This window comes from Schistocerca americana, chromosome 9, assembly GCF_021461395.2.
Source record: "Schistocerca americana isolate TAMUIC-IGC-003095 chromosome 9, iqSchAmer2.1, whole genome shotgun sequence".
NCBI classification, from domain to species: domain Eukaryota; kingdom Metazoa; phylum Arthropoda; class Insecta; order Orthoptera; family Acrididae; genus Schistocerca; species Schistocerca americana.
This window is the reverse complement of record NC_060127.1, coordinates 120,403,480-120,425,564: the sequence shown is the minus strand read 5'-3', so window position 1 is coordinate 120,425,564 and position 22,085 is coordinate 120,403,480. Positions and strand designations below refer to the sequence as shown.

The 22,085-nt window shown below is 40.9% G+C and overlaps 1 protein-coding gene across 1 annotated transcript in view; it reads left to right on the top strand.

Annotated features, from left to right (window-relative positions):
- The window catches only part of LOC124551156 (esterase FE4-like), a 195,472-nt gene that overhangs the window by 125,306 nt on the left and 48,081 nt on the right, over positions 1-22,085 (top strand). The window contains exon 6 of the mRNA XM_047126123.1: positions 14,497-14,671. Within this exon, the coding sequence (XP_046982079.1) occupies positions 14,497-14,671 (175 nt within the window). The remainder of the gene's footprint in view (positions 1-14,496; positions 14,672-22,085) is intronic.

The following is a 22,085-nucleotide window of genomic DNA, read 5'->3' as shown; positions in this document are numbered from 1 at the left end:
GATACTAGAAGGTATCAGACAGATTATATAATGGTAAGACAGAGATTTAGGAACCAGGTTTTAAATTGTAAGACATTTCCAGGGGCAGATGTGGACTTTGACCACAATCTATTGGTTATGAACTGTAGATTAAAACTGAAGAAACTGCAAAAAGGTGGGAATTTAAGGAGATGGGACCTGGATAAAATGAAAGAACCAGAGGTTGTACAGCGTTTCAGGGAGAGCTTAAGGGAACAATTGACGGGAATGGAGGAAAGAAGTACAGTACAAGAAGGATGGGTAGCTATGAGGGATGAAGTAGTGAAGGCAGCAGAGGATCAAGTAGGTAAAAAGACGAGGCCTAGTAGAACTCCTTGGGTAACAGAAGAAATATTGAACTTAACTGATGAAAGGAGAAAATATAAAAATGCAGTAAATGAAGCAGGCAAAAAGGAATATAGACGTCTCAAAAATGAGATAGCCAGGAAGTGCAAAATGGCTAAGCAGGGATGGCTAGAGGACAGATGTAAGGATGTAGAGGCTTATCTCATTAGGGGTAAGATAGATACTGCCTACAGGAAAATTAAAGAGACCTTTGGAGAAAAGAGAACCACTTGTATGAATATCAGGAGCTCAGATGGAAAGCCAGTTCTAAGCAAAGAAGGGAAAGCAGAAAGGTTGAGGGAGTATATAGAGGGTCTATACAAGGGTGATGTACTTGAGAACATTATTATGGAAATGGAAGAGGATGTAGATGAAGATGAAATGGGAAATACGATACTGCGTGAAGAGTTTGACAGAGCACTGAAAGACCTGAGTCGAAACAAGGCCCCGGGAATAGACAACATTCCATTAGAACTACTGACGGCCTTGGGAGAGCCAGTCCTGAGAAAACTCTACCATCTGGTGAGCAAGATATATGAGACAGGCGAAATACCCTCAGACTTCAAGAAGAATATAATAATCCCAATCCCAAAGAAAGGAGGTGTTGACAGATGTGAAAATTACCGAACTATCAGTTTAATAAGTCACAGCTGCAAAATACTAACGCAAATTCTTTACAGACGAATGGAAAAACTGGTGGAAGCCGACCTCGGGGAAGATCAGTTTGGATTCCGTAGAAATGTTGGAACACGTGAGGCAATACTGACCTTACGACTTATCTTAGAAGAAAGATTAAGGAAAGGCAAACCTACGTTTCTAGCATTTGTAGACTTAGAGAAAACTTTTGACAATGTTGACTGGAATACTCTCTTTCAAAATCTAAAGGTGGCAGGGGTAAAATACAGGGAGCGAAAGGCTATTTACAATTTGTACAGAAACCAGATGGCAGTTATAAGAGTCGAGGGGCATGAAAGGGAGGCACTGGTTGGGAAGGGAGTGAGACAGGGTTGTAGCCTCTCCCCGATGTTATTCAGTCTGTATATTGAGCAAGCAGTAAAGGAAACAAAAGAAAAATTCGGAGTAGGTATTAAAATCCATGGAGAAGAAATAAAAACCTTGAGGTTCACCGATGACATTGTAATTCTATCAGAGACAGCAAAGGAGTTGGAAGAGCAGTTGAACGGAATGGACAGTGTCAGTTCGGCCATACTAGTCGCTCTAGCTACTGGTCCTCACTACTCCACCCTTTGTTACACACCCTCTCACGGCAGAACTCGAAACTCGTGCAGCAGGTAGCTGCAGAAAGGTGCCGTGTCCGTCACAGCGCATCCTTCTGGGTACTTCACTTTTTTCTTATGCAATGTGTATGATTTCAAAAATTAGACACTGCTGAAATTGAATATATCTTGTTTCTGGCATTAAAATCTTGTGATGTGTATTTATGACGAAATTAATGCTTGAATTCTATTATATTAAACAATTGCATATCATTAGTAATGATCAAACTGTAAAACGGTTTTTTTCTGTCTGTTTGAACAAACTAATCTCAAAAACGAATTTTCAGGGGACTTTCACAGATTATTTGAGCGTAACTGGGGGAAACATATAGGCTTTATTTCATCAAAACTGGGATAAAGAAAACAAAGATATCATAATTTAAAATTGTATCTAAAATCGTCTGTTCAGCGTAGTAGTTCGGATTTTAATCGTCATGGTGTAGTACAGCAAATAACCAATGGGCTGCTTGTTTCATAGTGCACTAAGAAACCAACTGTATTGTATTGTATTGTATGTTAACGGGGGACCTAGAAACGACGGAGAGGCTCCGTCCCCGCCGCAGCTGCAGTGGTCCACAACCCCATGTCGACTACCTCAGTCCACTTCATCCCTCCGCTGCCCCACACCGAACCCAGAGTTATTGTGCGGTTCGGCCCCCAATGGACCCCCCCCCCCCCCCAACCAGGGAACGTCTCACACAAGACGAGTGTAGCCCCTTTGTTTGTGTGGTACAGTAATGGTGGTGTACGCGTACGTGGAGAACTTGTTTGTGCAGCAATCGTCGACATAGTCAAGTTGAGGCGGAATATGGGGAACCAGCCCGCATTCGCCGTAGCAGATGGAAAACCGGCTAAAAACTATCCAGAGACTGGCCCCCTCACCGGACCACGACACAAGTCCGCCGGGCGGATTCGTGCCGGGGACCAGGCGCTGCTTCCCGCCCAGAAAGCCGTGCGTTAGACCGTACGGCCAACTGGGCGGGCTAAGGAACCAGTAGATGGTGCTGTTAGTTTCTTCAACTCGGCGACAGATTTATTTTTGAAATTTACGTCAATAACAAAGTTAAGCACAGCAATCTTGTCTTTATTGATAAACCACAACGAATTTACTTGGCTAGAATATAAAGTTTTACTGGCTTTGCTAGTATTAAAAGCTTAAAATCATTGATTTGCATCTTTTAATAGGCTTTATTTGTATTATCTACTAGGAAAAACGGTTTTAGTAAGTTGTCTTTGTGATTTGCTTGTCTATTCATTATATTCTGTTTTAGTTCTGTTTACAGATAATAATGCCTAGAAAACGTTTGATTCTTCCTGAATACATTAGAACGACTAAAAGACTCATGACTATGCAGTCTCAAGAATCCAATGAAAATCATGAGGCCAGACATGCTGTGTCTCAAGACCATCAGGCTTTAACTCGTATTCTGAAAACTCCTTCCGAAAGCTATGTGTGACGTAACTCTGATCGAGGGTGAAATTCATTATCTCGCACCTCAGAATCCTTCTGTCTCCAACGTAACATCATAGCAGGAGAAATTTTGACAGAGTTGGTGCAGGTCAGTCCTCCTTATTCCTAACAGTCCACCATTTCATTTTAAACGTGTACTGTTCATAGTGAGCGTGAGCTTACGTTAGGGCATGACTGTAAATAAAGGAGAAGGCCAGATGCTGCGTACTGCGGTCATGGACCTTAATGACAGTTGCTTTTTGTATGGGCAGCATTACACAACTCTCTCCTGTGTGAAACAAATAAGCTCGTCAATCATACTAGTTCAAACATTGTATTGCTTTGTAAGTGAAAAATATATTCCACTTGTATGAAGTCTCACGCAAAGCAATAAATAAATACTACGGCAACATCGGATCTCATAGTTTGTTAATTCAAATATAGGTCTTCACTTGCACCCTTTCCCCTGTAGCGATGTAACTTGACACCCTGCACCATCTGCTCTACAATAATCGCTCTGGGATGTGACACTAATGCAGTGAGACAAATTGGTGGTCATCCTGTCTTAAATAGAATGTTAGTGCTATTTGCTACATACACAAACTTGAGGACTGGACACGAATATTGGATTCACTCACTGATATTCATGCGAATAATTTCTGTCCTTATTTGAGACTGTGGTTAAGATGTTTAGCATACCCCAAAGTTGCTACATATCCAATCCCCAGTGACGTAAGAATGCTCCCCATAAGATCATGCAATTTTAAAAGAAACAAGGAAAGTCAACGGATAGAGTACTATTACATGAAATTTACTAGGGGAGGCGAAATTAAGCATGAAGGTATGAATACAACAACTCTCACTGACATATTAATGAAGGGAGCCTTCAAATTACGAAAGGAAACTAGTTATCAGTGTAACTATTTGATTTATTGCCATAAGACATCAAATAAGATGATTTATCCACTGAATCAAGTATATTTACATCTAATAAGTGGACAAGAGATTTCAAATATGACCTGTAGCCTTGCTATGTCTGTGTTGGTGCGTAAAAGAACGCAATATAACAACATCACGAATACGACCAACGATTCTGGAAAAGGTTAGTGTAATTACAGAAAAGGTCCCAGAAAAGAATGAACGAGCATCAATACTATCGCCAATGTTCTTGATTGCTGCAATTAGCTAGTTGTGGAATATACAACTGCCACGTGATACCCCGATGCATTTTAACTAACCTCACATTCATCTCATCTCAGTGTGAGCAATGATGGAGCAAGCTTACTACTCTTAACCTCTGCTAGTGGAAAATATGGCTATTGTGTAGCTGAAAACTCTAGCTTCAGTTTGGCCTCTGCACCCTGTTCTAAGTGAGAGACATCCCTCTCTTCAGCACCTTCAACAACCTGGAGCAAACATGTTCTCAACCGCGACCTTAAGCGAAGTCCATCCTGACCTTACTCTACGAAACATAGCTCTCTGTTCAGCGCAAAAATCTGCCAGCCAATATGTATCTCATCCTGAGAATTTCAACCAATGATAATTTTATAAACAAGCTTAACAATTTTCTGCTCTTCTGGTTTTTGTCATGATTAACCAACAACCATGGTGTGGGGAAGAAGGCAGAAAATCCGTCTCACTGCATGACAGATTTCCAGTGCTGGCTAACCAAAAGCCCTGCACATCTGCGAATGTGGGATCTAAGCCCTTTTACCAAAAATAATTACTATGAGTGAATTAGAAAATCCCTTACTAGAATTTGATGAAACAGTGCAGGTCACAGCTCAATGGCTACTCTCGTGCAATGAAGGCTCATGTTTTCACCTAGCCTTCACATTCTTGTCAAGCTGAGAAGGATTCATTATCGCTTCACGCACAATACAGTTTTTACGGCAAGCTGTCTGGCCTTTTGGACTCTCCAACTGTGCAGACATGGCACGCTGTTCTGCAATTGCGTGAAAAATGGCTTTCAGCGCCAAAACAGCTTCGTACTTCTTCTGTTCATTCCCCTCGCGGGAGCCAGCTAAAATCCCCATCAAGGCTGCCAAAATAACAAGGCTGCCTCATTGTACCAATAGGAGAATTAGAATAATTAGCGTTGCAATCATTGGAAGACATGAATGTTGCTTGTAGTTTTAATGTAGCATAAACGATTTGACTTTACTGACTATAGGGATCTGCATATTAAACTATGAAACAGGTTTGTGACAGTTCGGTATGGACTACATCAGGAAATTATAACCTAGATTATATTGTGTCAGACGTATGTTATATGCAACCAAAACCAGCGTCAAATTTCTTTCTTTTGAGACCTGCAGTATATATCATGTCACAGTAGGACATTAGGCAGATAATTAGTAAACAGTGCACTGCTTAATATTTTATTTTTGTATATAAGCATATTTTGGCGTTACTGCTTTCATCAGTTCATCAGCAAACAATCCCATTTATTTGTATTTTACGTAATATATAACTTATAAAGGTTTTTTACGTTCGATGTTGTACTGACATCCTAGCGTTGTAAACGGACCCATAATATATTTTGTATTGTTCTGACAGTCATAGAATTTCAAGTTTGATAGGTAGTTGTTTACTCAAAGCATCTGTGTTCTTGTAATTCATTTATCTATGGAATTGTTATTGATGTAGTTAATTTTTTTTTAACTAGGTGTGCATGATATCGGTTTGTTCATTTAATATATCGTGAGGATAATCCTTAATGCGTATGTCTATTTCAAATCGCTTCAAAATATTCATGACTGTAACTTTCGGTTTTTGTGCAGAATTTGTAGTTTCTGAATACAAAAAGAAAACACATATAGTAATGAAGTCAAGAACCCCAAAACTTTACGGACAATTAAAGATACATAAGCCTTTGGCTTCTATAAATCCGATTGTTAATGGTATTAAAAGCTTAACTTATGGATAAAAAACTCAACAAACTGTTGATGAAGAACTACACCATAATAAATTCCACGTTACTTGCAAGAACATTAAGGAACATACAAACCCCACACCGTGATAACTTAGTTTCACTTGACATTACAAACATCTACAATAACATCCCTGTACAAGAAACGATAGATACTATACAACATAATCTCATAAAACACAACCATATGGAGGCATACATGAAATAATACAACTTCTCAAAGTAACCCTATTGCATAACTATTTCCAGTTTAACGAAAAAATTTACACACAACCAGATGGTGAGGCTATGGGAAGCAATTGTGTCGGTACCATAGCAAATGTATTCCTTAGTAGACTCTAAACAAATTTCTTCAGCTCACAACAACTATTTCTACTACTACCACTGTGTCAATGACACATTGCTACTCATACAAGGATATGATCACGACATACAAACAATACACCAGGAATTCAATAACTCACATCTAAAATGAAATTCACTATGGGACTTGAAAAAAGAAAACGGAGCTCACAATAACCAACAACATCTACAAACATACTTTCGAAATCAAATTAAAAGCAACTGTTACAGATGGAATAATCAGCCATGCGGTACATCTTCACATCCAAAATCTCACACATATGTATTCTTTCATTCTATGATTAACATAACCCTAAATCTGCCACTGGAACAGGAGGCCACACATAAAGAAATAAGTTCACTACTATACATCGGATACAAGTACTGTTATGATGATACCACCGTTCCACAGACGTACAACAAAAAGCATGCCCTAAAAAAGATTCCATGAATCATAAAATAAAACTAATATGAGAAACTACATTAAAAAAGAAAACCACCTCCATACCAACAAACTTATGTGGGAAAATTATTCGGTATAATAAACGTCCTACTAATAAATACAAACTTGAAACTTGCCTTCATAACAACAAATAATACTAGCACAAAACTGTGTTCAGGGAAAGTCACACTCTGGAAACACTTAAACCTTGGAATTTACAGAATTAACTGCAGTAACTGCAGAAAACTTAAATAGCAGAGACGGGAAGAAATTTCATATTCAGATGCAGAAGAACACACAAGAGAGCCAAATAACAACTAGTCCACCTACATTACACACCTCAGAAATGAAAAACACAAAGTTGGCGACATTAGAAACGTGCTACACATCCTGCACAAAATCCCAAAAGGTGCAATCATCAATATTTTGGAGTAATTTGAAATATACATAACCACTAAAGATTACGCCAACGATACACTAAGTGAGCAACATCCAGTTAAAGAAATTATTGAAATTGTATCTGGGGATAATGGACAGCAAAACATCAGGGATTACAAACTCATCAACGGTATTTCCACAGATACGTGAACTAAAGCATCATCAATATCTTTCAATAAAAAACCAGCTGTCAGACGTGAATTTTTATCAGTGTCAGAATAATAAAAAGCTATTATAGTATATTTGCAACATCAAATCATTCGACAATTTTAAAACATTACTGAAAAAAATATTACATCCAAAAACTATGAACAGCTGTTACACTTTACACACAATTGACGTATGTCCGTTTACAACGTCAGGACGTGAGTACAACATCCAATGTAAAAAAAATAGTTTATAGATTATATACCATGTAACATATAAATAAATGCGATTGTTGCAGATGTACTGATGAAGGCAATAAAGCCGAAATAATCTTATATACAAAAATAAAGTATCGAGTAACATTACTGTTTACTAACTCAGTGTGAAATATTACGTTAATTTAGAGTAAGGCTCAAGTAGTTACGGACCTATTTACCAATTATGGGTGAAAACTAGCAAGTAACTGAAATTATATTACAAATGGAAAAAGCTGTTCTCACTGTACTGAATATTAAATGGTAGTGGGAGAGACAAATGGATAGTTGCTGCACCAAAAAAGTTCTTCGTTGGTTTCCAAGATTTAAGGATAGGTTGACTTATTACATGTTAGGTAGGTGATAGGAGAAACATAGATGCACTGTGTATGGTTGAAGACTGTACTATGAGGAGAATTCTGAGTAACACCTTTATGCAGAAGTGTACGGCGAACACCTAGTGATCTGATTTACCGGGTAAAGCCTGCCTTCCTGTCGTTTATTCATGGATGTTGTTGCTGTAGGCGTCAAGGGAAATTTACCATTAACGAGTTTTGATGCTTATTGTGTATTTAGGACAAGAGAGCTGTAACGTCGTAGAAGTGGGGAAAGCAGTGATTTTTTGAGTTTCCCACCATTTTATACTTAAGACAAGATTCTAAACGCAGAACACATTATATCTGACAACAACGCATGTTGTACCATTATCCCTGGATCTACCAGTTTGGATTCTGAGATGGGAAAAAACCTAGGAAATCTGACAGCCATGTAGGCTGCACCAGTATTTCTGGGCCACCATCTTGGATTCTGACATCGAAGGCTTGAGAAAAACCTAGTAAATCTGACAACCATTCAGGTTGGAGCAGTATCCTCATGTCTTCCACCTTGACTTGCCATCTTCAGTTTTGAAGTCAGATGGCTGGAACAGTATCTTTAATACGTCACAGTATTCTCAACCAATAGGACAGTGCCCCACCACCTCTACTTCCACAGTGAGAAAAACCTAGTAAATCTGACAACCATACAGGCTGGAGCAGTATCTCCATGTCATCCACCTTGGATCGCCATCTTCAGTTCTGAAGTCATATGGCTGGAACAGTATCTTTAATACTAATGTCACAGTGTTGTTAACAAATAGGACAATGCCCCACCATTTAACTCTTAGAACAACAGCCCTACTTCCACAGGGATGTCATAGGGGCCAGGAGTAAAAACTGGCTATTATGATTTTCCTGCCAATTTTTAAACATCCCGCTGTTTTATACAAAGGGCAATTGGTCTATGTCAGAGGGGTTTAAGAGAGAAAACTGGGAACAAAGCACGTGACATCAGTGTTAGCATCATGTGGGAGGGAAGCGGATAGGAAAGGGGGAAATTTGGCAACAATGCAGCTTGGGTCAGAATACGCACAGCCACTCCAGTGTCACCCAGGATGCGAGGAGGGTTTCGGTGGTGATGAACTGCAATTGTCAACTAGTACTAAAGTTACTGAATTGGATTCATTTGAGCCAAAATCACAGAGAATTCTATCTGGTTCATCTCTGACAATTGAAGGACAGTACACGCTAGGTATGTGCAGTGTGCAAGCACATGATCCTCTTAAAAGACGAAACCATTACCGAAATGTCGAACTGGACAACAGGTGTGAAGATGTTTTCTTGAATGCTGCACAGCCCTAAAATTATCATAAAAAACTATTCGCTGTGTGTTAACCCTATGTACCTGACCATCTCCACACTCTGCTGGTAGATTTCACAAAGGAGGATGCCGTGGTTATAGTGGGTGGTCCGGGAAATAGCATTGGCAGAGACTCTGAATATTCCATAGAGAGTGACCTGGTGAAGATAGCATCAGCAACGAAGCATACGAGTGTGGGATTTGTGTCTGTGTTGAGACGCCATGATCGGCCTCATTTGAACTCTTCCGTAGGGAGGGTGAACTTGGAGTTGGAGTGACTGCTTAGGACGGATATAGGGTCCCATATTGGTTTGATTCCAGTGGATGCTATCGATAGGTGGGACTACACTAGGCGTGGCCTTCACCTCAATAGGAAAGGGAAGGGAAAACTGTCTGGGTTGATTGCAGAAAACTTAAGGGGGGACACTGGCACAAGTGGTAAAATACCAGTGGTCACAGGTGTCAGAGGGATGCCTTTTTTAGGATAGGGAAGGGGGAAAGAAAACGAGTTTTAAGAGAGATTGGCAGACACACTCAGTTTGAGAAAACAGATGAACAGGAGTCAGATTTTATCATACTGCCTCCATTTAAACAGTGTTTAACAGAAAGTAATCAGAAACTGCCAGTTCATCTTCTCCAAAGCAGTTAGAATCCCATTAGTATGCAGTATCAGTTATCTTTATTACACCAGAACATTCCGGGACTTAGAAATAAAGTTGATGAACTACTCATTTGTATCGATGAAATGAATTCATCTAACCAAATTGACATAATCTGCCTCTCTGAACATCAAGTGACCACTCATATAGATATGTTAGACATTTCAGGATTTAAGCTAGCTTCCTACTTCTGCAGAGTGGATATGGATGGAGGAGGAGTTGCCACATTTATCAAAAACTGCCTTAAATTCTGTTTAGAGCAGCATCTAGAAGCATGTGCAACAGAAGTAGAGTTCCATAACAGATCGTATATAATAATAACTATTTACCGAGCACCTGCAGGAAATTATAATCTATTCTTACATGACCGAGAAGCTCTTTTGGGTTATTTAACAGGAAGAAACAAAGAAATTTTGATTGCTGGTGACTTTAATACAGATTTTCTAATGCAATCTTCCAGTAAACATTCACTGCAGTTAGTAATGTTGTCTTTCAATCTAACTCACACTGTAAACTTTCCAACTAGGATCACTAAATCCTCAAGGACAGCCATTGATAACATTTTTATAGACAAATCAAAGGAACAAAATCATATCATAAAACCTGTTATAAATGGACTATCAGATCATGACATGCAGCTCCTTGTTTTAGATGTAAATTCTAAGCAGATTATCAAGACTGCTAAATCTGAGTACAGGAGAGTAGTCAATCAACCAAAAATTGTTTTAGAAAACTGCTCAAAGATATGAACTGGAAAGATGTTTATAGTGCTCATGACATGAATGAAAAATATAACACATTCATGAACAATGTCAGTACCATGTTTGAAAACTGTTTTCCTCTAAAAGTTACTCAAATTAAACAGAAGTCTATAATAAAACCATGGATTACACAAGGAATAAAGATTTCTTGTAAGACAAAAAGGAAAATGTATCTGTCGACCAAGAATAGCTCCAATGCTGATGATTTAGCTAAATACAAGGAATACTGTAAAACATTAAAAAAAGTAATTCAGACGTCTAAACAAATGCACTACGAGAAGAAGATAGCAATGTCAGGGAACAAAATAAAAACAATATGGGATATAGAGAAAGAGCAGACTGGTAGAACCAGAAAGGAACAGGAGCAAATAGCACTAAGGGTAGACGACACATTAGTAACATGGCTCTGAGCCCTATGGGACTTAACATCTATGGTCATCAGCATTAGTAACTGATGGGCATAGTGTGGCAAATCTATTTAACAAGTACTTTATGTCCGTTACTGATAGAATGGGACTTTCAGGATCAGTAAATAATGCCCTTGATTATCTGAAAGTAGCCTTCACAAATAGCTTCAAGTACATGAATATATCACTCACTTCACCAAAAGAAATAATGTCCATAATAAAATCTTTAAAAACAAATCATTCTAGTGGGTACGATGAAATATCAACAAAGTTAATTAAGGCATGTTCTTGTGAGTTTAGCACAATTCTAAGCTACTTGTGTAACCAGTGAATTATAACTGGGACATTTCCTGACTGGCTAAAATATGCAGATGTAAAGCCTCTATTCAAGAAAGGGGATAAAGAGATAGCATCAAACTACAGACCGATTTCACTTTTGCCAGCATTCTCAAAAATTTTAGAAAATGTAATGTACAGGCAGCTGCTCAACCAGCTGACCACAAATAACATATTATCAAGAACACAGTTTGGATTTCTGAAGGGTTCTGATATAGAGAAGGCTATTTACACCTACAGTGAAAATTTACTTAATTCATTAAATAACAAATTACAAGCAGCAGGTATTTTCAGTGATTTGTCAATGGCATTTGATTGTGTGAACCACAACAGCCTTTTAAGTAAATTAGAATTCTATGGTGTCACGAGCAGTGCTGCAAAATGGTTCAAGTCATACCTCACTAACAGGAAACAAAGGGTGTCAGTGCAAGGGACTAGTGAATTAAGTCATCAGTCATCATCAGAATGGGAAGAAATTACATGTGGTGTCCCACAGGGATCCATCTTAGGGCCATTGCTTTTTATTGTGTACATTAATGATCTCTCATCAGTTACACTGCCAGAAGCAGAGTTCGTTTTGTTTGCAAATGACACAAGTATTGCAATAAATAGTATGTCAAGTGTAGTTCTAGAAAGATCTGCTAATGATATTTTCATGGATATCAATAAATGGTTTAAAGCCAACTCACTGACATTAAACTTCGAAAAGACTCACTATATGCAATCCAGACCTGTAAGAGGTTTCCACCCAGCATATGCATAAAATACAAAGAAGAGCAGATAGAAGAGGTTGACAGTCTTAAATTCCTGGGATTACAACTTGATAATAAATTCAGTTGGGAAGAGCACACCGCAGAACTGCAGAAACGCCTTAACAAATCTGTATTTGCAATTCGAGTGTTAGCAGACATAGGCGACATAAAAATGAAAAAGCTTGCATACTTTGCCTACTTTCATTCCATAATGTCATATGGTATAATATTTTGGGGTAACTCCTCAAGTCAAACAAAAGTTTTCAGAGTCCAGAAGCGTGTAATACGTATTATTTGTGGAGTAAATTCACGGACGTCCTGTAGAAACCTCTTCAAAGAACTGGGTATACTAACTACTGCCTCTCAGTATATTTACTCATTAATGAAATTTGTTCTAAATAATATATCTCTTTTTCCAACAAACAGCTCAGTTCATACATACAATACCAGGAACAAAAATGATCTGCACAAGGACTTTAAAGCACTTACTTTAGTTCAAAAAGGGGTCCACTACTCAGGAACACTCATCTTCAATAATTTGCCAGTAAACATAAAAAATTTAGTTACAAATAAAGATCAGTTTAAAAGGAGCCTGAAAGACTTACTAGTGGCCAACTCCTTCTACTCCATTGACGAATTATTTAATAGAAACAAATGATGTATTGTATATATTCATACTATTAGTATTGTTATTTCAGCTAAAAAAAATTGACATGTTCCACATCCACGAGGATCTTCTAATCACGGATCTATGGAACGAAAACCAATCTAATCTAATCTAGGATTATCAGCACTTGTAAACATCCTGCACTCATCTGTAAATACCACCTGATGCCATGGTTCCTGGATCAATACCAGGTGTTCATTTGTTCATCATGTTTGTGCATCACAGTGGTGGGGGCCAGTACCAAAGTTTGTAATGGATACCTAGTGGTGAAAGCTATCATGTGGATTGTGTACTGTTTTGGTCGATATGGCCCTCCCAGTTGCCCAAAAAATGACACTAGACAGCTATGTTACCAGCTCCCTTAGATACGTACAACCCACATTTTAACGGCAGCACTCATCATCTGGTGTTGTTCAGCATGAGCTACTGCTATTTTAGCGTTCATGACTGTGGAAACAACACACGAATAATTGATGTGTCCATGCAGCAAGGGACAACTGAATCTTTTTTAATCTAATAAACAGAATACCAATACAGTTCAGGCTGAAAGTCAGTCATGATGTTGCACTGGAATTTTCCTTACATACATGAGGACATGTTCACTCATTTGCATGGGGTCGCTTCATGATGGACAAAGTTCACAAGACTGCACTCAACAGTGAGAAATAGGATACTTGAGGGTGGCCCAAGTGTGTGAGGTCGTGGTCGGCAGCTAGCAGCATGTTGCTGAAAGCTGGATGATGTCTGTAACACCATGATCTGTGATTAGCCATAGATGACTCAGTGATGGCTAGACTATTTGGACTGAGGTGAGACATTCCTTTATCACCTTGGGGCTGTGAACTCTGACTGATGGGCTGTCAGTTGAAGCTGGCATAAGCCTGGAGCAGGTACTGACTGCAGAGGGCAGTGACTTAAATAGCCATCAAGGAGAAGAATATTGGCTTGGAGCTTCAGTGAAGCAAGTGCCACAGGGTGTGGTGATGGCTGCTCGAGGCTCATTTGAAGAAACCTGGAGTGTATCTTCTGATGCAGAGTGTTTTGGTTTAACCTCCAGAGGAATTGTTGTTTGCAGGTCAAAGCTACAGCAAACAGTGGTACATCACTGTATGCTTGATGGCTGTGTGGTGTCTAAAGCACATAGTAACTATGATATATAGATTTTCCATTGTTTTAAGTCTCATAATAGATTTAGAACGTTGAAATAACATCACTTTGGCTGCTTTTACCGTTGACTAGTGCACTCAAAACATACTGTTCCATTCAAGACAGGATACACATAATTCTCTTCTGAATTCCGTTGAAGTTATGGTTTTATCTTTATTTTAAACATATAGCTGGCTGTAATTATGAACTTTAAGCGGTTAAAACAGAATTGGGAAAGACGTTTCTGATACAAAATGCAGAGACTGTCGAACTGTGTATCTGCTGGGGACAGTGAAAAACACTTTCTGAGCAGCTCACGTTTTAAGTGTTGGTTACTGTGAAAAGTTCTTGAAAACACCATTAGGACAGGCCACAGAGCTGTCAAGGCGATGCCCCTACATGCAGTGTGGTGGCCTTCTTCCCCTGATAACCGTCTGTTGTTGCAGGATAAGGCTCGCAGTGTGATACTCCCATTTGTGGGCACAGCAGTGGAGCCAGCTGATGTTGAGGGTGGGGCCTTCTTCCCGAGGGAGCCTGCCCAGCTGCTGCTCTCTGGGGACTTCCAGCACGTGCCTTTCATCACGGGCGTCGCCACCCACGAGGGCTCAGTGTTCGCTGGAGGTCAGTGCATGTGACAGGAATACTACAGTGAGTCAGCTGTGCATTGTGGCACTCCCTAGAGCGGAATTGTACGCGCCATTCTAAAAAGACTGTAATGATTGCTGTTGCCTCAGCATTGCAACTGTTACTCAATAGGTTATGTTTGAGCAAACTGATCAAAAGTATCTGGACACTTACTGGTGGACATTGATTTGGGATGTGTCTCCTAATCAGCTTTATGATTGCTTGAAGTCTGTTTGGGACACTTTCAATGAAAAAATGTTTGTGGTGGAATGGTAGCCCATTCTTCCTTGACAGCGGAAACCAGACAAGGTAGTCATGTTGGATGTTCTAACTCATCCCAAAGGTGTTCCAATGGATTCAAGTCGGGACCCAGGGTAGGCCAGCGCGTTTCAGGAATGTTCTCGTCCACAAACCATTTCCTCACAGAAGATGCTTTATGTTAAGGTGCACTGTCACGCTGATACAAACACACATCATGTCTGAGCCATTCCTCTACGGTACATAGTACACAACGCTGCAAAACGAGTTCCTATCCTTCTGTATTTAGCTTTTACATAAGCACAATAAGGAAAGAGCACTGTAACCATAGAAACCAACCACATACTATACACCACTTCCTCTGCAATTCACTGATAATACCACAGAGGGTGGCAGGTGACGTTCTCCAGGTATTCACCAAACTCGGATCCTTCGAAAGGATTGCCACTGGATATGCTATGATGCATCACTCGAAGTCACTCATTTCCGGTCATTCGCTTTTTACAACACCTCAAGCATCACATAGCGTGGGCTACAGAAATGCGTAGCTTATGGGGAGCTGCTCGACGACTGTACCATATTCTTCTCAACTCTGTACCCACAGTAATTGTGGCACCTGGACTCCCGAGTGATTTCTAATGCTCATTTAGTCCGAATTGTTTACAACGACACTCCACAACTTGTCCATTACTACATGAGGTCTCTCTTGTCCTGGTTTAGCTGTGGTTGTTCCATCGAGTTTCCACTTCACAATTTCCTCATCGTCAGTCAACATTGGCAGGGTTCATATGTCCCTGATGAATCTGTTTCTCAGCTGATATCCTGACTGCTGGGCTCTCCTGGCTGTCCCATTCTACTGTTGCTGCTTCTATGATGACAACACAATACACTCTGAGTCTTTTAATCTGATGGGCCCACCTCTAATGAACTCTAGTGGACAGTTCTGTATCACATAGAGGTGCCCAGATACATTTGATCCGATAGTACATTAATTCGTCCCACTTCTTAAGAATACTGACACTTCCAGAGTAATATTGGTACATTACTCCATTTACACACATCAAACACAGTTTTGGATCACCCTGGCTCCCAGAACTCCTGAAGACAGACATTGACTGTGGATATTGCATCACAGACATAGTCTCATTGACTCTTCAGAGATGTCAGTAACCCGCCCAAAGATATAAACAGCCATGCATGAGCAGCGCCTATTAGACGGAGAGGGGTCAGACAGCCGATCAGTTCCAGCCATTCCACCAGGAAGGAGGTACACGGCTCGTGCTCTCTGTAGTTCAACCATGCCTAGACGGTCAATACCGCGGTTGGATCGCGTCCGCATTGTTAATTTGTGCCGCGAAGGGCTCTCAACAAGGGAAGTGTTCAGGCGTCACGGAGTGAACCAAAGCGATGTTGTTTGGACGTGGAGGAGATACAGGGAGAGTGGAACTGTCGATGACATGTCTCGCCCAGGCCCATAGCTACGTATTATGGCTCGGAGGAACCCTGACAGCAAGTTGAATAATGCTTTTCGTGCAGCCACAGGAGTAGTGTTACGACTCAAACTGTGCGCAATAGGGTGCATCCCCGACTCAAATTGTGCGCAATAGGCAGCATGATGCGCAACTTCACTCCCGACGTCCATGGCGAGGTCCACCTTTACAACCACGACACCATGCAGCACGGTACAGACGGGCCCAACAATACGCCGAATGGACCGCTCAGGATTGGCATCACATTCTCTTCACCAATGAGTGTCGTATATGCCTTCAACCAGACAATCGTCAGAGACGTGTTTGGAGGCAACCCGGTCAGGCTGACTGCCTTAGACACACTGTCTAGCGAGTGCAAAATGGTGGAGGTTCCCTGCTGTTTTGGGGTTGGATTATATGGGGCCGACGTACACCGCTGGTGGTCATGGAAGGCGCTGTAACGGCTGTACGATATGTGAATGCCATCCTCCGACCGATAGTGCAACCATATCGGCAGCATATTGGCGAGGCAATCATCTTCATGGACGACAATTCGCGCCTCCGTCGTGCACAGCTTATGAATGAGTTCCTTTACGATAACGACATCGCTCGACTAGAGTGGCCAGCATGTTCTCCAGACATGAACCCTATCGAACATGCCTGGGATAGATTGAAAAGGGCTGTTTGTGGACGACGTGACCCAACAACCGCTCTGAGGGATCTACGCCGAATCGCCGTTGAGGAGTGGGAAAATCTGGACCAACAGTGCCTTGATGAACTTGTCGATAGTATGCACGACAAATACAGGCATGCATCAAAGGAAGAGGACGTGCTACTGGGTATTAGAGGTACCAGTGAGTACAGCAGCCTCGACCACCACCTCTGAAGGTTTAGCTGTATGGTGGTACAACATGCAATGTGTGGTTTTCACGAGCAGTAGAAAGGGCGGAAATGATGTTTATGTTGAGATATATTCCAATTTTCTGAAATCTCGGAACCGAGGTGATGCAAAACTTTTTTTTATGTTTTTATGTGTACATGGTTTCAGTAGGTACTGTATCAGTTAATATTACTACTGGGGCTGTGCACGCAACCACTGACATGCCTTTTCTTCGTCGCCATACATGTTTCGTTTCACTTAGGCAAAACATTTTAAACTATACGAGAAATACCACCTTAAGCAAGACAACTTTTCAGTTACGTTTTGCCCAGACATGTTTCAGCACTTTTTGTGCTATCTTCAGTGGATTATTTTATTTTCTTACTTATATGAAGCCATTGAGTATTGATAACAACACGTAATGGCGGCGCAAACTGTGCCCATGTTTGAAAATAGTAGAAAGTGCGTTGTCAAACGACCATAAGTCACAGAAATCAGCGTATTCACCTTTGCCAGAACACTTCAACATCAAATCTATCACAACTCGTAGATTGTGTAGCAGATTAGCTACCAACATAAATACCCAATAGCTTCATATAAGTAAGTAAATAAAATAACCCACTGAAGATAGCACAAAAAGTGCTGAAACATGTCTGGGTAAAACGAAACTGCAAAGGTGTCTTCCATAAGGCTGAATTCCTCGTTCTATTTTCATAACAAACACGGACATAAGAACAACTGCAACACCACAAGATGGTTATACTGCTTTCTCGTCTGTTTCACCACAATTTTTCTCTTTGGCACAGGTGCTGTATATAGACTTTAACAGAAAGTTGGAAACAGTAAAAGGCTAATAGTGAACCACAGCTAGGATAGTTAGTCTCCTGAGACAGTGGTATGAGCCGGCCGGGGTGGACGAGCGGTTCTAGGCGCTACAGTTTGGAACCGAACGACAGCTACGGTCGCAGGTTCGAATCCTGCCTCGGGCATGGATGTGTGTGATGTCCTTAGGTTACTTAGGTTTAAGTAGTTCTAAGTTCTAGGGGACTGATGACCTTAGAAGCTAAGTCCCATAGCGCTCAGAGCCATTTTTGAACAGTGGTATGCAGGCTTCCACTAAAACGGACTGTCTTCTGCCGCAGGTTGGAATGGAAACGCCGTTCTCCACCGCCTGCCTCGTGATTCTTAGGCGTTCTTCTGAGATTCCTACTGCACCCGGAGTGTCGGTTACAACTCGGCTTCCGCTCATGAATGATATGGATTGCATCACTCTTGAAACCTCTTCTCAGCAAGTCACTTGACCACTTGATAATTTACGTAAAGGGCTCGGAAATAGGGCGTAGGTTCTGAACTTAACCGAATCTTAGTGGAAAATGTATGAAACTGCCTGCCAAATGTCCACTCCTGTCAACTAGGTGATGTAAACAAAATAATTAACTTAATTATCAGTGCAAATCAGAACACATCATTATGGTTCCAAGCGCTCATGTAAGAAAAGTTCTATGTATGGAAAATATGAATAATTTTACGATATAATTGCGATTCCATAATGAAAAACCGGACAAGCTGGAGTAGGACTCACGCTCTCAGGGTTGCATACCAGCTTAATTACGAACCAGGTGGTTATAATAAAGCTTTCCATCTTTAAAACGTTATAACACGGAAACTAAATACCGTTGTTGTTGGTGCGGTCTTCAGTCCTGAGACTGGTTTGATGCAGCTCTCCACGCTACTCTATCCTGTGCAAGCTTCTTCGTCTCCCAGTACCTACTGCAGCCTACATCCTTCTGAATCTGCTTAGTGTATTCATCTCTTGGTCTCCCGCTACGATTTTTACCCTCCACGCTGCCCTCCAATACTAAATTGGTGATCCCTCGATGTCTCAGAACATGTCCTACCAACCGATCCATTCTTCTAGTCAAGTTGTGCCACAAGCTCCTCTTCTCCCCAATTCTATTCAATACCTCCTCATTAGTTATGTGATCTTCTTGTCTAAAATATTTATCGTCCACGTTTCACTTCCATACATGGCTTCACTCCATACAAATACTTTCAGAAACGACTTCCTGACATTTAAATCTATACACATGTCAACAAATTTTTCTTCTTCACAAACGCTTTCCTTGCTATTGCCAGTCTACATTTTATATCCTCTCTACTTCTACCTTCATCAGTTATTTTGCTCCCCAAATAGCAAAACTCCTTTACTACTTTAAGTGTCTCATTTCCTAATCTAATTTCCTCAGCATCACCCGACTTAATTCGACTACATTCCATTATCCTCGTTTTGCTTTTGTTGATGTTCACCTTATACCCTCCTTTCAAAACACTGTCCATTCCTTCAGCTGCTCTTCCAAGTCGTTTGCTGTCTCTGACAGAATTACAATGTCATCGGCGAACCTCAAAGTTTTTATTTCTTCTCCATGGATTTTAATACCTACTCCGAACTTTTCATTTGTTTCTTTTATTGCTTGCTCAATATACAGATTGAATAACATCGGGGATAGGCTACAACCCTGTCTCACTCCATTTCCAGCACTGCTTTCCTTTCATGCCCCTCGATTCTTATAACTGCCATCTGCTTTCTGTACAAATTGTAAATAGCCTTTCGCTCCCTGTATTTTACCCCTGCCACCTATAGAATTTGAAAGACAGTATTCCAATCAACATTGTCAAAAGCTTTCTCTAAGTCTACAAATGCTAGAAACGTAGGTTTGCCTTTCCGAGTACCACACTTGGCAACTTTGGTGTCCAGACTATGGGGTGCGCGATTGTCACAGTGCCACCGTCTAGTTCCAGTTATGGCCACCAGGTGCCGTGATCAGTCATCGTGATTCATGATCTCCCACACCTGACCAGTCGCACTGCACTTGTTGACGTGCCAACACGAGCTTGGACAATAGGAGCAGGGCATTATTGATGAAGCTGTATTATCAAGACAACAGTAATGCTGTAGCTACACTTCGCGAATATCGCCGGCTGAATGATAAAGAAGTTCGAATCAACCGGTGCGTCGCTCCGGGAAGAGGCCGACGACAGGTTGAACCACAGGTGGTCAATGAAATCGCTGTTGCTATGGCAGACAACGCTGCGCGCAATTCCCGATCGTCAGGCAGTGCGCGTGCTGTGTCACGACAGTTGAACATCCCGTGTTCCACTGTACGGAAGATGCTTCCAACCATTCTCAAATGTATCGGTGCAAGATCCGTGCCGTACAGCAGCTTGCACCACAGCATGCACAACGACATGTTGACTTCACTTTTTCGCAAGGATTCAAGTTGACAAGCTCATTTTTCTCTGAGGGGTGAGCGTGAACACACAGAGTTGCCGAGTATGGGGATTTTCACCTCCAGTCACTGAGCATAGTTCCCCTGTATGATGAACCTGTCACCATGTGGTGTGGCTTCACGGCTACGTTCATCGTTGACCCATTTTTTTTTAAACAGCTTGGCGCTCAAGGACCAAAGACGCGCAGTGTGTCTGGCCGGCGTTACTGCGATATGCTTCACCAGCGTGTCATACCCGCCCTACACGAGAAAGATCGTTTTCAAATGATTGGTCGGCACGATCACCTAATCTCACTGCCTATGATTTCTGGCTTTGGGGCTACCCGAAGGACAGGGTTTGCCAGGGGGACATTCACACATTTGCTGATCTGAAGCGCAGTATATCAAGAGAGGTAGCCAACATTCCCACGGGCATACTTCGTTCTGCTGTGCAGAATGCATTCCTTGGCTTTCATACTCTTGTGGGTACTGATGGAAGCCATATTGTGCTCTTTTGTAGCACATTAAAAGTGTTGTAATTGATCTGCTTCTGCATTGTTTCTCTTCCCCATATACTTGACATTAATTCCACCAAGTTTGGTCCTTGTACGGTAATTAGTTTCCATGTTGTGACGTGTTAAACAGGGAAAATTTAATTATAGCCTTCCGGCATATAGGTAATGATAATGATACCTTGTGTGTCAATAGCCTGGTACAAGTCTTTCTGTTGGACGCCGTTTCGGCGACTTGCCTACCCCAGGCATCCAACCGGCAAAACGGGACCTACAGTTTAATATATGGAATCCAAACCAGTTGTACTTCGTGGCGACTCTTCACAAAACGAAGACTGAAAAATTCGTAGTTCGTCCGAGACTCACAGTTTACTGGCATGCACTTTGCCTCTGGACCACCTGCGCCAACAAATATCTAGATAATTCATCTCTATGTTTTGAAGAGTGAGTTTGCGAGTATCAAAATATGTGACTTACTTAGTGTCATTAGAGTGCATTGATTTTGAAGCTTAAATTATATACACCGCCAACAAACCGTTGACTTCAGCGTTTGACATACGTTTCAACGTGATACCTCTAACCAATCATGAGAAAAAAGGCGACCTTCACAGGCAGCCAAATATTCTGACTGCATTTACTTCAAAGCTTAAAGTTTTGACACCGCCAAGACGCCGCAAACCTTAATATTTGACATAAATTTCAACCAATTTCTGAGAAAAGCGTGGTCTTAGCAGGTGAACAGACAGACGTACTGACGGGCAATAATTCGCAAAATAAATAAATAAAACTTTTAATTACAAATTAAATGTTTTAGGATTTTTCCTATCTTTCCTTCACTTGTACTGTGAAACCTTCGTTCTTGTCAAATATCATGTTACTAGTCAACGGGAAGCTCCCTATAGCTTTTGGTAACTTTGCAAGTATCGAAATATGTGACATGAATGACCGTATGTACTGTTTGAATTTACTTAGAAGCTTAATTTTTTCACACCACCAAGGAACAGTAGATGTTAGAATGTGACATAA